The sequence below is a fragment of the Bos indicus genome, chromosome 6, assembly GCF_029378745.1.
Source record: "Bos indicus isolate NIAB-ARS_2022 breed Sahiwal x Tharparkar chromosome 6, NIAB-ARS_B.indTharparkar_mat_pri_1.0, whole genome shotgun sequence".
Lineage (NCBI taxonomy): Eukaryota > Metazoa > Chordata > Mammalia > Artiodactyla > Bovidae > Bos > Bos indicus.
The window spans coordinates 71,599,382-71,613,640 of record NC_091765.1 but is presented as its reverse complement, the minus strand read 5'-3'; the positions used below and the strand labels follow the sequence as shown (position 1 = coordinate 71,613,640).

Below are 14,259 nucleotides of genomic sequence, written 5' to 3'. Positions count from 1 at the left end.
TAGGTCTCTTCTAGGTACTACTGTTTGAAAGGCAAAGAAAGGGGAAAGAATATATTTCTAATGCTTGATCTAGTCTGCTTATTCTGATTCTTATTTGATCATTGTGTAAAGCAGGAAGTAATCTCAGGCCAGTCAGGAGCAAAGGTTCTCAAAGCTCCCCAGAGAAAATTCAGAGACTGGCATTTTCAAGAGACTGTCTTAAAGTTATCCAAATTATTCAAGCAGATGACCTGATACATTAGCTCAATATTTCATCATACCAAAATTTGGACCTCCTGATACCTACCTAGACCAGTAAATGTTATTGACTATGGCTCTCCTCTTTAATTAGTGCCACTAATGTGTCAATCTGTTTACAGAAATCACTGCACAGTCAGACGCTAGTGAAATTCGACAGGACTGGAAACCTACATTCCTTAGTAATGAAGAGTTTACACAATTAATGCTAGAGGTATGTCCAGATTAATATTTGAAAAGTTTTATATTCTTAAGAAATCACAGGGGTTACCAATTCTAGTATAGGTTTAACAATATTAGTTTAATACTGAAAAATCTTAATTCAGTGTAAGTCAACCAACTATTCATTTAAAATTAACTGATGTAAGTATTGTAATAAAATAGTACTATATGTGGTAAAATAATGCCAAATCTTTGTGCTTTCAATATCATCTGAATTTTTGAGAGGCTTAATAAGTCAGAAACCTATACCAAGTTCTCTACCTGAACAACACTAACATTTAAATGAAAAATAAAATATATTATTCATCACATAGTAAATATTATGAAATGTATTTTACTGGACAGTAGGATTTTTTTCCAACAAATTAAAATCCACCTAAACACAGCATAAAATGATACTAAATGAAGTATTTTGAAAATATTAAAATAATGAAATATACATTGAAAGGCAGCTCTTCTCATTTTAAATAGAAACTTCTAAAAGGTTTTCCTTCTAAAAATAGATGTTCTTCCATGACAGAATTATTTTTGAATACAGTTCAGATCATACTTGCTTAGAATTGCAAAACTTAATATGTCACACAATCAGTTATAAAATCCACAAAAATTTTGAGTCACTCATAACTATCAGTTTTACTTTTTAAACATTTCCAATTTAGATTAATAAGGATATCTTCATGCACACAGAGTTCAGTATCAGATTTCTATGAAAGCTTTTTTTTCCCTCCAAAAAACTAATAATAAATAAAGGTGGTATTATACTTGGGTGTTAACAGTTAAGGACAAGAGAAGTAGATAAGCAAAAGAAGCTAGAGACAGAAGGAGGAGAAGAAAACAATTGAAGTAGAGATTGTTAAATAATTTGCATTTCTTATTCTGTTTGTTCAGGTTTGTTATTTTAGACTTTAAGCATATATCTCTGTGGTATATGTATATGTAAGAACCATGTCTCAACTGTCTTTGAATGTTGACTAAAGTCCAAAGCAACAGTATTTTGCAAATTATTGAATTATTTTTCCGTTTTTACTAGGTAGAACAGTTAATTGCTGGATTAAGTCTTTATATATTCAGCAGAAATGTCACCATATGAAAATTTATTTGAGTGTAAATACACTTATATATACTTAAAGCCATGCTTAACATCTGAAAAAATAACTGAGCACATCTTACATACTATTACCTCAGTGAATCCTCACAGTAATCTTATGAAGATACTCTATTAGTATCCCTTTCTTACTTTCAGATGAGGAAATTGAGCAAAGGGATTATGAAATTTGCTCAGAATAAAACTAATCCTGAGCCAGGATTCACTGCAGGAAAACTAGCCTCTGACCCCTGTGGGCCTAGCCCCTGTGCCCCTGCTGCTCGTGGCACTTCTTTTCAGTGAAAGTTAGCTGTGGCACAGAGCTTTTAGCTTGGTAACCAGCAGTTAGCTCTTTAAATTAGTGGACACAAGTTACAAACCAAATAATAGTTCCAGTTAATTTTTTCTTCTCTAAAAAGGAGTTTGAAATTGTCCAGAATTATCTCTTTAGATTAATACATTTATGAAAAGGTATAAACAAGTTAATGTTTGCAACCCCAAGAAGAAATCAACTCATTTAATTGTTCTTTAAATTTTTCTTTATTTCTCAGTGCCATGATTCACTACCATCTGTGTTATCATAAATCCTTTTTAAAACCTTTTTCTTCATTTGGTTGTGTTGGGTCTTAGTTGCAGCATGTGGGATCCTCTTTGTGGTGCATGGACTCTCTAGCTGTGGCATGCAGGCTCTGGGGTGCAAGGGCTCAGGTTGTGGCTAGCAAGCTTAGTTGCTACCAGGCACATGGGATCTTACTTCCCTGACTAGGAATTGAACCTGTGTCCCCTGCACTGCACAGTGGATTTTTAACGACTAGACACCAGGGAAGTCCCAGTCATAAACTCTTTACTTACCCTGTTTTATTGGTATGAAATTTTCTTTTCTTAATAATTTTTCTTCATTTATTTTTTTGACTTTTTGCCACACTGAGTGGCATGCAGGATCTTATTTCTCTAACCAGGGATCGAACCCACACCCCCTGCAGTGGAAGTGCAGAATCCTAACTGCTAGAAAAGTCCCCCAAAATTTTCTTACAAATTCATAAATTAATGTATTATCTATATTTAAGGAACTTAGGAAGGTAAATTACCTATTCAATAAAAAGCTAAATTGAAAAGAATTGTCTTCAAATTTTTCTTTACAGTGAACAGATTTTAACTTAATTGTGAAGACACATGTAGTACATATGTAGTATTAAAAATAACTAAATCAAAGAGTCTAGAGATTATAATCTTATATAACAGAATATTTAAACATGTTAATTTTGAAACTGTAAATTAGTTTTCTCATGATTATCCTCACAGCTTTTGAAATTACATTCCTGAAAAATACTACATTTACTAACCTTTAATATGTCAAACATACTTTTGATTTTTAGTGAGTATTTGTAACTGCTAAGTAGGCATTTTAATGTTCATATGCCAAGATTGAAGGCTATGTATAATTGTGTGTATTGTAACCTGGGTTCAGCTAACCTAGTTGTGTTATTGTTGGCTTATCATGTTGATCAGATTACAGTTAGGCAATCTGGATGCCCTTTTCAGCATAATTTCAGATGTAGGTTTTGTCTAGGAATGTTAGAGCTGCTAGCAGAAGAGCTGGGGTCATTCAGCTCAAACTCTTCATTTTATGGATGATGCCTGGAGAGATTGTAGCTTGTCCAGTCAGCTAATTAATCAAAGAACTGAGACTAAGATCTTAAAATTCACTTATACCTTGTGTGTTGGCTGTCTCTCTTCATTCTTCCATTGCCACCCATCCCTCTCCCTCTTGTTTCTGATGCTTAAGGAATATTCCTTGCTACCCTTGTTGGGGATGTTGAGGTTAACCAAGGAAATAAGGGCAATTTAGCCTTACTAGACCTCTGTGCCAAGTTATCTCTGTATGGAGTCATATCCTGGTACAGAGTTCTTTCCTCTTGACAGCTGGCAGCTCTCCCCAGTACTCTACAAGGGAAGGGCCAGGGCCCTGCCTGCCTCATCTCAAGGAGGTTCTGTCCCCTTCCTTGGGACTTCCATCCCCTCTTGCCAGATTAAGTACTCACTAAGTAAACAATCAAGATGTATACAGGCCTCTTGATATGTGCAAAGTAGATGTAAAGTAGATGTCAAATAGGAAGATGAGTTTTAACTAATGAGCCTTTTCCCTCCTATCATACAATGTGGACAAGGGATAACCTTCACAGTCTTCAGTCTTGGGATAAGGACGTCCTTCTGTCTTGTTCGGCATCTCTTGAGTCTTCCTCCTCAAAGCCCCTCCCATTTTTGGTATACGTACCTACCTGCTTGGCAAATTACATCCTGCCATTCAAAAGAAATTTGAACTCTGGATCCTTTCTTGTGTTAAGACTTGGTGCAGTGCTGATGCAGGCCTTTCTCTGCTGAATCTTTACCCGCTTCAGAAGAGAAAGGGGCAGGCTCTGCTTCTGGGAGTGGGATCAGGTCATTAAGAGTTCTGGTTTTAGTTTATTCACTTCACAGAAGAGAGCTACATCCTAATTCCTAGTAGATCTCCCAGGAACAAGTAGAGTAGAGATCATTGTAGAGATCATCACAGTAATTTGCTTTCAAAGATGACACAGTCTAGCTTCACATGAGAAAAGCATGTTCTTAACATCATTTTGACCCTTTTCCTTAGGAAACAATATTGGCGTAATTGTACTAAAGAGTTTTTGTGAAAATTTCATGCATTTGCTTAAATTATAAGGTTTCATCCCTTCCCCTTACATTAGCAAAGAATGAGTTTGTCTGAGCCATTTTGGACGGCAGGTATCTGCTCAAATTCTCCCTCAATAAAAGGGGAGGTGGGGGATGCCTTTTTCCATACAGTCACCATATACCTCAACAGTTACTAGAATTAGAGGGAGGTTGCTCTAACTCTCAGATACATGAGTAACATACAAGTATTTCTTATTTGCCATGTGCCACACATATGTCAGGTGCTGCAGATATACAATATTGCAGATACAATATAGTTCTTACCAGAATTGTATCCTTTGAGAGAGAGCCCTGTACTTACAACAAGAAATTCAGATTTAGTGTGATAACTATTTGATAGAAGAGGAACTCCTCTGATGATATACTTTATCTGCTGTATATCTTTAGTATCTTTTCATTTTTAAGTTACTTTTTTTGTTTATGGCTTCTCTGGGTCTTGGTTGCTGCGTGCTGGCTTGCTCTAGTTGCAGCGAGTAGGGGCTGTGCTCTCGTTGCAGTGCGTGGCTTCTCATTGCCATGGCCTGTCTTGTGGAGTGTGGGCTGTAGGCATGTGGGCTCAGTAGTTGTAACTCATGGGCTTAGTGTACCTCATGGCATGTGGATCTTCCTCACCCAGAAATCAAACCCATGTCCCCTGCCTTGGCAGGAGAATTCTCAGACACTGGACCACCAGGGAAGTCTTCAACATTTTTTCCATTGGATCTTCTTTTCCTCAGCCTGAAAATATATTTCAGTTGCTTTTTCTAAAAATAAGACTTCCCTTGATACTTGTCCTCTCAAAATGTGTCCTTTCATGAACTTGAACAAAGTGTTTTATAATAGCCTTCTGATGATCCACCCATCTCTAAACTCACTGTAGTATGAGTCTCCTTCCTGTTGACATAACTCTTGAAAGTCAGCAAAATTCAGTCCTCATTTTTTTATTCCTTGTCTTGTTTGATCCCATTTTTTACTGAACCATCCGTTTTCCTCCTCACTCACTTTGCCATGCTTTTTCCCATTGACTTCATCAACAGCAGTGTATTCTGTCCTGTCTTTGTCATTTTCTCTGGCACTTTCGCTCCTCCTCATCTCTGTACATAGATAATACCCCAAACATTTGTCTTTGGCATCCTTTTCGTTTTTGCAGATCTCATTTCTTCAGCTTCCACTTTGGTGCCTAGGATTCTCAGATGAAAAACTTTGTGAGACATGAGTAGAGTATTGCTTTTTGTTAAGTATTGTCCCCCTGTGCTGACTCCTCTCCTGAACTCTTAACATCACATTTCCTAATGCTTGCCTAAGTCCTTTCTTCTGTTTTTACTGCTACTAATTTCATTTGGATTCTCCTTAACTTCTATGATTATTCCAAAGGCCACTGAAATTTTCCTCTTAATTCACTTTTTCCTCAAAATCCATTTTACACTTTGCTTCCAGACTGCTCTTAAGCAAAGTTCATATGTCTTGCCCTGATATTCAAAGCCTAGCATGATCTGACCTCACTCTATTTTTTCAGCTTATTCCCTTTCAGTTTATTCCCCACGTATCTCCCTGTGCTTCAGTCATACACTTCTGTTAAGATTATATATGTGATGGTGATAATCTGTTCTTTTGTTGGCCAAAGACATATTGTTGATGGCATCTGTGCTTTGGAAATATTAACATCTTTAAATAAGACCATCGTTGTATAATAACATGATAAAGGTAGAAGAACATTAAGTCTCTATCTTTTAAAAACTTGCCATTCAGTAATGGTCATAGAGTGATATTTTTCTTCCAGAAGCATCTTAAAATGTACAAAGATAGATACTAAGGTATTGTAAAGGGGAAAAGCTAGTATTTTGACAGTGCCCTAGAAATTTCCAGTTCTTTGTAATTTATCTTAGATTTTTATGTCTGTCCTGTGAAATACTTTTTTCTTTTCATTTAACTGACCATTGTGTTTAATTTCAGGCTCTTGATGGTTTTTTTTTAGCAATCATGACAGATGGAAGCATAATATATGTGTCTGAGAGTGTAACTTCATTGCTTGAACATTTACCGGTAAGTATAAAAATCCTGTGATCTCCCACTTTTTAAAAAATATTGTTTCATTAATATATTTATTTTTGGAGGATAATTGATTTACAATATTGTGATGGTTTCTGCTATACATCAACATGAATCAGCCATCAGATCAGATCAGTTGCTCAGTTGTGTCCGACTCTCTGCGACCCCATGAATCACAGCACGCCAGGCCTCCCTGTCCATCACCAACTCCCGGAGTTCACTCAGACTCACGTCCATCGAGTCAGTGATGCCATCCAGCCATCTCATCCTCTGTCGTCCCCTTCTCCTCCTGCCCCCAATCCCTCCCAGCATCAGAGTCTTTTCCAATGAGTCAACTCTTCGCATGAGGTGGCCAAAGTACTGGAGTTTCAGCTTCAGCATCATTCCTTCCAAAGAAGTCCCAGGGCTGATCTCCTTCAGAATGGACTGGTTGGATCTCCTTGCAGTCCAAGGGACTCTCAAGAGTCTTCTCCGACACCACAGTTCAAAAGCATCAATTCTTCGGCGCTCAGCCTTCTTCACAGTCCACCTCTCACATCCATACATGACCACAGGAAAAACCATAGCCTTGATTAGACGAACCTTTGTTGGCAAAGTAATGTCTCTGCTTTTCAATATGCTGTCTAGGTTGGTCATAACTTTCCTTCCAAGGAGTAAGCGTCTTTGAATTTCATGGCTGCAGTCACCATCTGTAGTGATTTTGGAGCCCAGAAAAATAAAGTCTGACTCTCTTTCCACTGTTTCCCCATCTATTTCCCATGAAGTGGTGGGACTGCATGCCATGATCTTTGTTTTCTGAACGTTGAGCTTTAAGCCAATGTTTTCACTCTCCGCTTTCACTTTCATCAAGAGGCTTTTGAGTTCCTCTTCACTTTCTGCCATAAGGGTGGTGTCATCTGCATATCTGAGGTTATTGATATTTCTCCCGGCAATCTTGATTCCAGCTTGTGTTTCTTCCAGTCCAGCGTTTCTCATGATGTACTCTGCATATAAGTTAAATAAACAGGGTGACAATATACAGCCTTGACGAATTCCTTTTCCTGTTTGGAACCAGTCTGTTGTTCCATGTCCAGTTCTAACTGTTGCTTCCTGACCTGCATACAAATTTCTCAAGAGACAGATCAGGTGGTCTGGTATTCCCATTTCTTTCAGAATTGTCCACAGTTTATTGTGATCCACACAGTCAAAGGCTTTGGCATAGTCAATAAAGCAGAAATAGATGTTTTTCTGGAACTCTCTTGCTTTTTCTATGATCCAGCAGATGTTGGCAATTTGATCCCTGGTTCCTCTGCCTTTTCTAAAACCAGCTTGAACATCAGGAAGTTCACGGTTCACATATTGCTGAAGCCTGGCTTGGAGAATTTTGAGCATTAGGTATACATATGTCCCCTCCCTCTTGAACCTCCCTCCTACCTCCCACCCCATCTTTCTCACTTAATGCCTATTTTTAAATATTCTAAAACCTTAAGAAGTGAAGCCCCAGAACACTGTTGAACAATGATCAGAGTGGGGATGAGACCTCTAAGCATGTCTTCGTTTTAGTATGGCTGTATTTTTTCAGGTCAGTCAGGACTCTCATCTGTAGTAACTAAATATTCAACTCCTACTTTCACCTCTATTCTTCCTGTCTTCTTTATTCTAATGCTGAGTTTTCACTATTAACGTTAATCAGTGTGGTGGTGATGTCACTTATTCATTGAAAATATCTTGGGAATAACTAAATTTCTACTGAGATATTTGTTGCAGCTAAATAATAATTTTCTCAAAAGAATGACTTAGAAGAACATGCTGAAAATAATAGATACAGAACTTCTGTGCTCTGTGGCTTGAGTTGATAATATTTTAATTCCCATATTCCATTTGTTCTTAATATGAGCAGAAAAGAATTATATGTAAATTTTGATTAGAATGGTGAGTATCTGAATTATGTCTTTGCTGTTTTACTTAACATATATTTATTGAACATCTATGCTACCAGATACTATGCTAGGTGCTGTGCTCCAGTTCACAGTTTTTATGAATTTGAAGTTTTTGTTGAATATGTAATATTCTCATCTAAGGTGATGTTACACAAAAATGGGTTTGCCTCTTGGTGGATGTCTCAAGCCATTGCTGCTGCTGCTAAGTCGCTTCAGTCATGTCCAACTCTGTGCGACCCCACAGACGGCAGCCCACCAGGCTCCCCCGTCCCTGGGATTCTCCAGGCAAGAACACTGGAGTGGGTTGCCATTTCCTTCTCCAATGCATGAAAGTGAAAAGGGAAAGTGAAAGTGAAGTCATGTCCAGTGTCCTACTCTTCGTGACCCCATGGACTGCAGCCTACCAGGCTCCTCCGTCCATGGGAGTTTCCAGGCAAGAGTACTGGAGTGGGGTGCCATTGCCTTCTCCGTCAAGCCATTAGACACAGCCAAGCCAAAGATTAGGAGAAGGAAGGATTTATTATTACTTGCAGCAAGTAAGAACACCAAAGATACTTTGGGAAATATCTTTCCCAAAGCAATATCTCTCTGAACAGCAAAATTAGGGAGTTTTTAAGCTAAGAATACATGTATATTCATGAAGGGACCTGAGTGGAGGAGAATTCAGTATAAAAGTAGGGCAAAGGTCAACAGCATCTAAGCTTTACTTGATTGAAGTGAGAAAGGGTCAACTTCATCATCATATTCTCCACTTAGCAGAGGGCCTTGGTTTCCTATAGAACTCGGGCATATTTTATATATATCCTTTGAGGAGGAACTGGAACTCTGCTTTCACTGCACTGTTGTTTGCCTGCCCTTTCTCTGTTCCTGTATTCCTTTGTTCCCTTAAGATCATTCATTACTAATATTCCTTCAAGGGCAAGCATTGTGGCCAGGCTTAGATTACAGAATGGCTTCTCTTATGTCAAGAAAGCTATTTCTGGTTCTCTTTCTCTGGGAACCCCCTAACTTATTGGCTTAAATGGGGTTTGGATGTAATTATTTTGAAGTTACTTATATATTACTCTTAAAATACCATCTCTTGAAAATGTGTAACGGTACAAAGTTATCTATTCTGTAAAGATTTCTTTAAAGAGATGTTGAAAAGCAGTATCTCCTTCCCTCTGATTACGCTGCTGTTTTGTACTTCATGAAGAGAATTTACTCTGTACTTAAAAGGCCAGATTCTATAAGGGAACTTTGTTTCTGAAAGCCAGGCAGTAAATAATTTGCTGATTTCTGTGTCACACAGAAAATGACTTGGCTTTACTGCTTCTCTGGGGGCAGACCAAAGGACAGACTGATAACTGAATTTTTCTGGACAATTGTTTCCTTTAGAAAAAATTTGCATAGTAAGAAAAGCCAGGGGAAGAAATCCTTTGTAGGATTATGATATGACTAAGATAAGATTGAATAATAAATAAAACAAAAGAATGACTATAACAAAACAGAAGCAGACTCACAGGTAAAGAAAAACTAGCGGTTATCAGTGTGGAAGGGGATGGGAGAGGGGTGTGATGGGGGAGGGGATTACCCATGCGAGGTATAAAAGCCAAGCAACAGGAATATATTGTCTAGCACAGGGAAATATAGCCATTATTTTGCAATAACTTTAAGTGAAGTGTAATCTATTAAAACAATTGATTCATTAATGTTGTACACCTAAAACTAATAATACTATAAATCAACTGTAATAAGGTTGAGTAATTTGAATAAATGTATAATTATAGGCTTTTAAACCTATAAACAATTTTATTGGATTTTCTTTCAGTTATGTATTTTTAAAAACTATATAATCTTTAGTCATAATCAGGGTGTAATTTGCAGTGTGGTCAGACTTTTAGAATGCCTGCTTCTTGGGCACTTTTCCTGGACTTCACTGAGAATTAGATGCCTTTTCTCTCTGTTCTCATGTTACCTTATACCTGCTGCCACCATGACACTTACAGTGAATTGTAATTTTCTGTTTATTTGGATAATAATGGTAAGCTTTCTAAGTGCAGGGACTTTATCTCTGTATCCACATATGCTGGCTAATTTCTTAGTGAGGCACTTAGTAATTATTGATTGAGTATAAGAAAGTGAGTAGATTATTTGAAATAGATGTTTTAAAGATTCCTTCCTAATGCCACACTGGATCTTTAGTAAGGGAATATTTCATGGCATATTGAAATAACAAACGTGTGCAACAGACCTAGTTAGGACCCAGCTGTTAAATAATTAACATACTCCCCTCAATGAAAAGCTTTATGACCTTCTCATTGCCTTCTGGATTAAAAAAAAAAAGTTAATTTTGGAGCTATTTTTACATTTATAGAAAAATTAAGAAGATAGTACAGAGTTCCCGTATGTGCCTACCCAGCTTCCTCTGTTAGTAACATCTTCTGGGTGTTTTTAACCATTGGTGTCACCCAAAGCATGTATAGAGACCAGTAGGTGAGTTTTGGGGCAGAAGAGATTGCTGCTGATAAAGCAGACCCATTTCATTGCATACGGAGTTAATAGTATCCTTTAGTAAAACAGGTTTTTTTTGGTTCTTTTTTTTTTTTAACTGCTCTCCAGTTACGATGGATACTTTTCCTCACATCACTTACATTGCTCTATTGTATTGTTTATTTGGCTGAGCTGGGTCTTAGTTGTAGCACCTAGGATCTTTCTTGTGGTATGCAGGATTTTTTTTAGTTGTGGCATGTGGGATCTAGTTCTCCGACCAGGGATCGAACCCAGGCCCCCTGCATTGGGAGTGTAGATTCCTAGCCACTGAACCACCAAGGAAGTCCCCAGAGGATGTTTTAATATAATGAAATAAAACTTGTTTAGGATCAAACCCAACAAGGAAAAAAAAAGTGATTTTTCTCTTTTGGCCTGCCATTAATAATTAAACTGTAACAGATGCTAAGCAAAAGATTTAAAACAGTGGTGTCCCTTTCTTTCTGTTTTAACATACATAACCATTTTATCTGAAATATATTCTTGACTCTTGTCCGGAGGGGAAGAAACATTAGAAAATCTCTATAAAGCTTTAGTGTTTATAATTCAGTTCTGTTGAGAAGTTAAAATTTGCCATCTTAATCAGTGGTCAGTATGACTTAACAGTTTTTAATTAAAATTTTAAATCTAGCTGTAAAATTGCATGTCTGATTCTATAGGTCTTGGAAAAAATTTTTTCTTAATTTTGTCATGTCGTACTTATGAAACTAATTTAGGTAAATTTTAACCTATTTGTGGCTACTAATCGGGAAAGGAAATTATGGATTTTTTTTTTTTCGTTCCTGAAGTGGTTTTCTACAACAAAATGATAGGGTTGTACCACCTCCAGGGCAGAAGGGAGTTTAGACATTTTTCGCCCAGCCCCTTTGTGTTTGTTAAAAACATATATGAACCCCAGAGAATTGTTCAGTTATTTAGTGGGAATACCAAGACATAAAGTCTGTCTACTGGGAACTTAAAATTGGTAAAGTTTTACAATTCAAAATTGCTTTCCTCCCACTTGCTTAAATGTGTTCCTGAGAAGAAAGTATATTAAATTTGTTACCATGTAATACAGGGAGGAAGATTAACCATTTTACATAGCCTGACAGAGTCCAGGAATAACACTGCTATTATTAAGATATTGTATGAGCTTTTCATTATCTATTTTTCTTGAAAATTTTGAAATATAAACACAAGTGTGTATTAAGAAAGTCAGTACAATGTTTGGTGTAAATGCAGCATACAGAAATAAAAATCTAGAATTTTTAAAGTAGTTATATGATTATTTGGACTTCCCTATTTGCAAATAAATATTTTTAATAAGAAAACAAATATTTGAAATAAGTAAATAAAGCCTATCAAAAGGGCCAGAATCTTTGTTCCTTATGCTCTGTCCATAGCCCTTGAGGCACTCTTACCCTTGAATCTATTCATCACTTCCATGGTATAATCATAAGGGATTTATTTGATTTAGGTCATATCTGAATGTCCTACCTTCTTCAGTTTATGCCTGAGTTTTGCAAAAAGGAGCTCATGATCTGTGCCACAGTCAGCTCCAGGTCTTGTTTTTGCTGACTGTATAGAACTTCTCCATCTTGGATGCAAAGAACATAATCAGTGTGATTTTGGTATTGATTATCTGGCGATATCCATGTGTAGAGTTGTTGGAAAAGGTTGTTTGCTTTGACTAGCACATTCTCTTGACAAAACTCTGTTAGCCTTTGCCCTGCTTCATTTTGTACTACTCCAAAGGCCAGACTTCCCTGTTACTCTCCAGTTATCTCTTGACTTCTACTTTTGCATTTTAATCCTCTATGATGAAAAGGACATCTTTTTCTGGTGTTAGTTCTAGAAGGTGTTGTAGGTCTTCATAGAATTGGTCAACTTCAGCTTCTTTGGCACCAGTGATTGGAGCATATTACTGTGATGTTGAATGGTTTGCCTTGGAAATGAACCAAGATCATTCTGTTGGTTTTGAGGTTGTACCCAAGTACTGCATTTTGGACCCTTTTGTTGACTATGAGGGCTACTCCATTTCTTCTAAGGGATTTTTGCCCAGAGTAGTAGATATAATGGTTATTTGAATTAAATTCACCCATTTCCATCTATTTTAGTTCACTGATTGCTAAGATGTCGTTGTTCACTCTTGCCATCTCCTGCTTGATCACTTCCAATTTACCTTGATTCCTGGACCTAACATTCCAAGTTCCTATTATTAATAGCAGCAGTACTGTTATTTACAGCTTTGGACTTTACTTTCACCACTAGACACATGCACAACTGAACATCTTTACCACTTTGACCCACTTCATTCTCTGTGGTTGTTCAGTTGCTAAGTTGTGTGCAACTTTTTGCAACCCTGTGAACAGCAGCAAGCCAGGCTTCCCTGTCCTTCACTGTCTCCCAGTTTGCTCAAACTCATGTGCATTATGTTGATGATGCCATCCAGTCATTTCATACCCCCTTCTCCTCCTGCCCTCAATCTTTTCCAGCAACAGGGTCTTTTCCAGTGAGTTGGCTCTTGGCTTCAGGTGGCCAAAGTATTGAAGCTTCAGCTTCAGCATCAGTCCTTCCAGTGAATATTCAGGGTGGATTTCCTTCAGGATGGACTGGTTGGATCTCCTTGCAGTCCAAGGGACTCTCAAGAGTCTTCTCCAACACCACAGTTCAAAAGCATCAATTCTTCGGCAATTCTGTTCTATTCAAATCAATTCTATTCCAGATCCTGAAAGATGATGCTGTGGAAAGTGCTGCACTCAATATGCAATATGCACTCAATATGCAATATGCCGGCTCCCGGCAAGTATGTGCAACTGAATGCAGGGAGTTCCACAGAAGAGCAAGGAAAGATAAAAAGGGCTTCTTTAATGAACAATGAAAAGAAATAGAGGAAGACAATAGAAAGGAAAAGACTAGCGATCTCTTCAATGAAACTGGAGATACGAAGGTAACATTTCATGCAAGGATGGGCACGATAAAGGAAAGAAATGGTATGGACCTAACAGAAGCAGATGAGATTAAGAGATGTCAAGAATACACAGAAGAACTCTACAAAAAAGATCTTCATGACCCAGATAACCATGATGGTATGGTCATTCACCTAAACCTGGACATCCTGAAGTGAGAAGTCAAGTGGGCCTTAGGAAACATTACTATGAATAAAGCTAGTGGAGGTGATGGAATTCCAGCTCAGCTATTTAAAACCCTGAAAGATGGTGCTTTAAAGTGCTGCACTCAGTGTTTCAACAAATTTGGAAAACTCAGCAGTGGCCACTGGACTGGAAAAAGTCAGTTTTCATTCCAGTGTCAAAGAATGTTTAAACTGCTGTACAGTTGTGCTCATTTCACATGCTAGCAAGGCTGTGCTCAAAATCCTTCAAGTTAGGCTTCAACACTTACGTGAACCAAGAACTTCCAAGTTGGGTTTAGAAGAGTCAGAGGAACCAGAGATCAAATTGCCAACGTTTGTTGGGTCATGAAAAAAGCAAGGGAATTCCAGAAGAACGTCTAATTCTGCTTTATTGACTATGCTAAAGCCTTTGA

The 14,259-nt window shown here is 37.6% G+C and overlaps 1 protein-coding gene across 13 annotated transcripts in view; it reads left to right on the top strand.

The window, feature by feature from the left end:
- CLOCK (clock circadian regulator) overlaps positions 1 to 14,259 on the top strand; it is a 111,421-nt gene that overhangs the window by 54,029 nt on the left and 43,133 nt on the right. For 12 of the 13 annotated variants that reach the window (XM_070791446.1, XM_070791443.1, XM_070791439.1 and 9 more), the window contains 2 exons: positions 360 to 451; positions 6,191 to 6,280. In XM_070791446.1, the coding sequence (XP_070647547.1) occupies positions 360 to 451; positions 6,191 to 6,280 (182 nt within the window). The remainder of the gene's footprint in view (positions 1 to 359; positions 452 to 6,190; positions 6,281 to 14,259) is intronic. The other variant, XM_070791450.1, reaches the window with a different exon arrangement.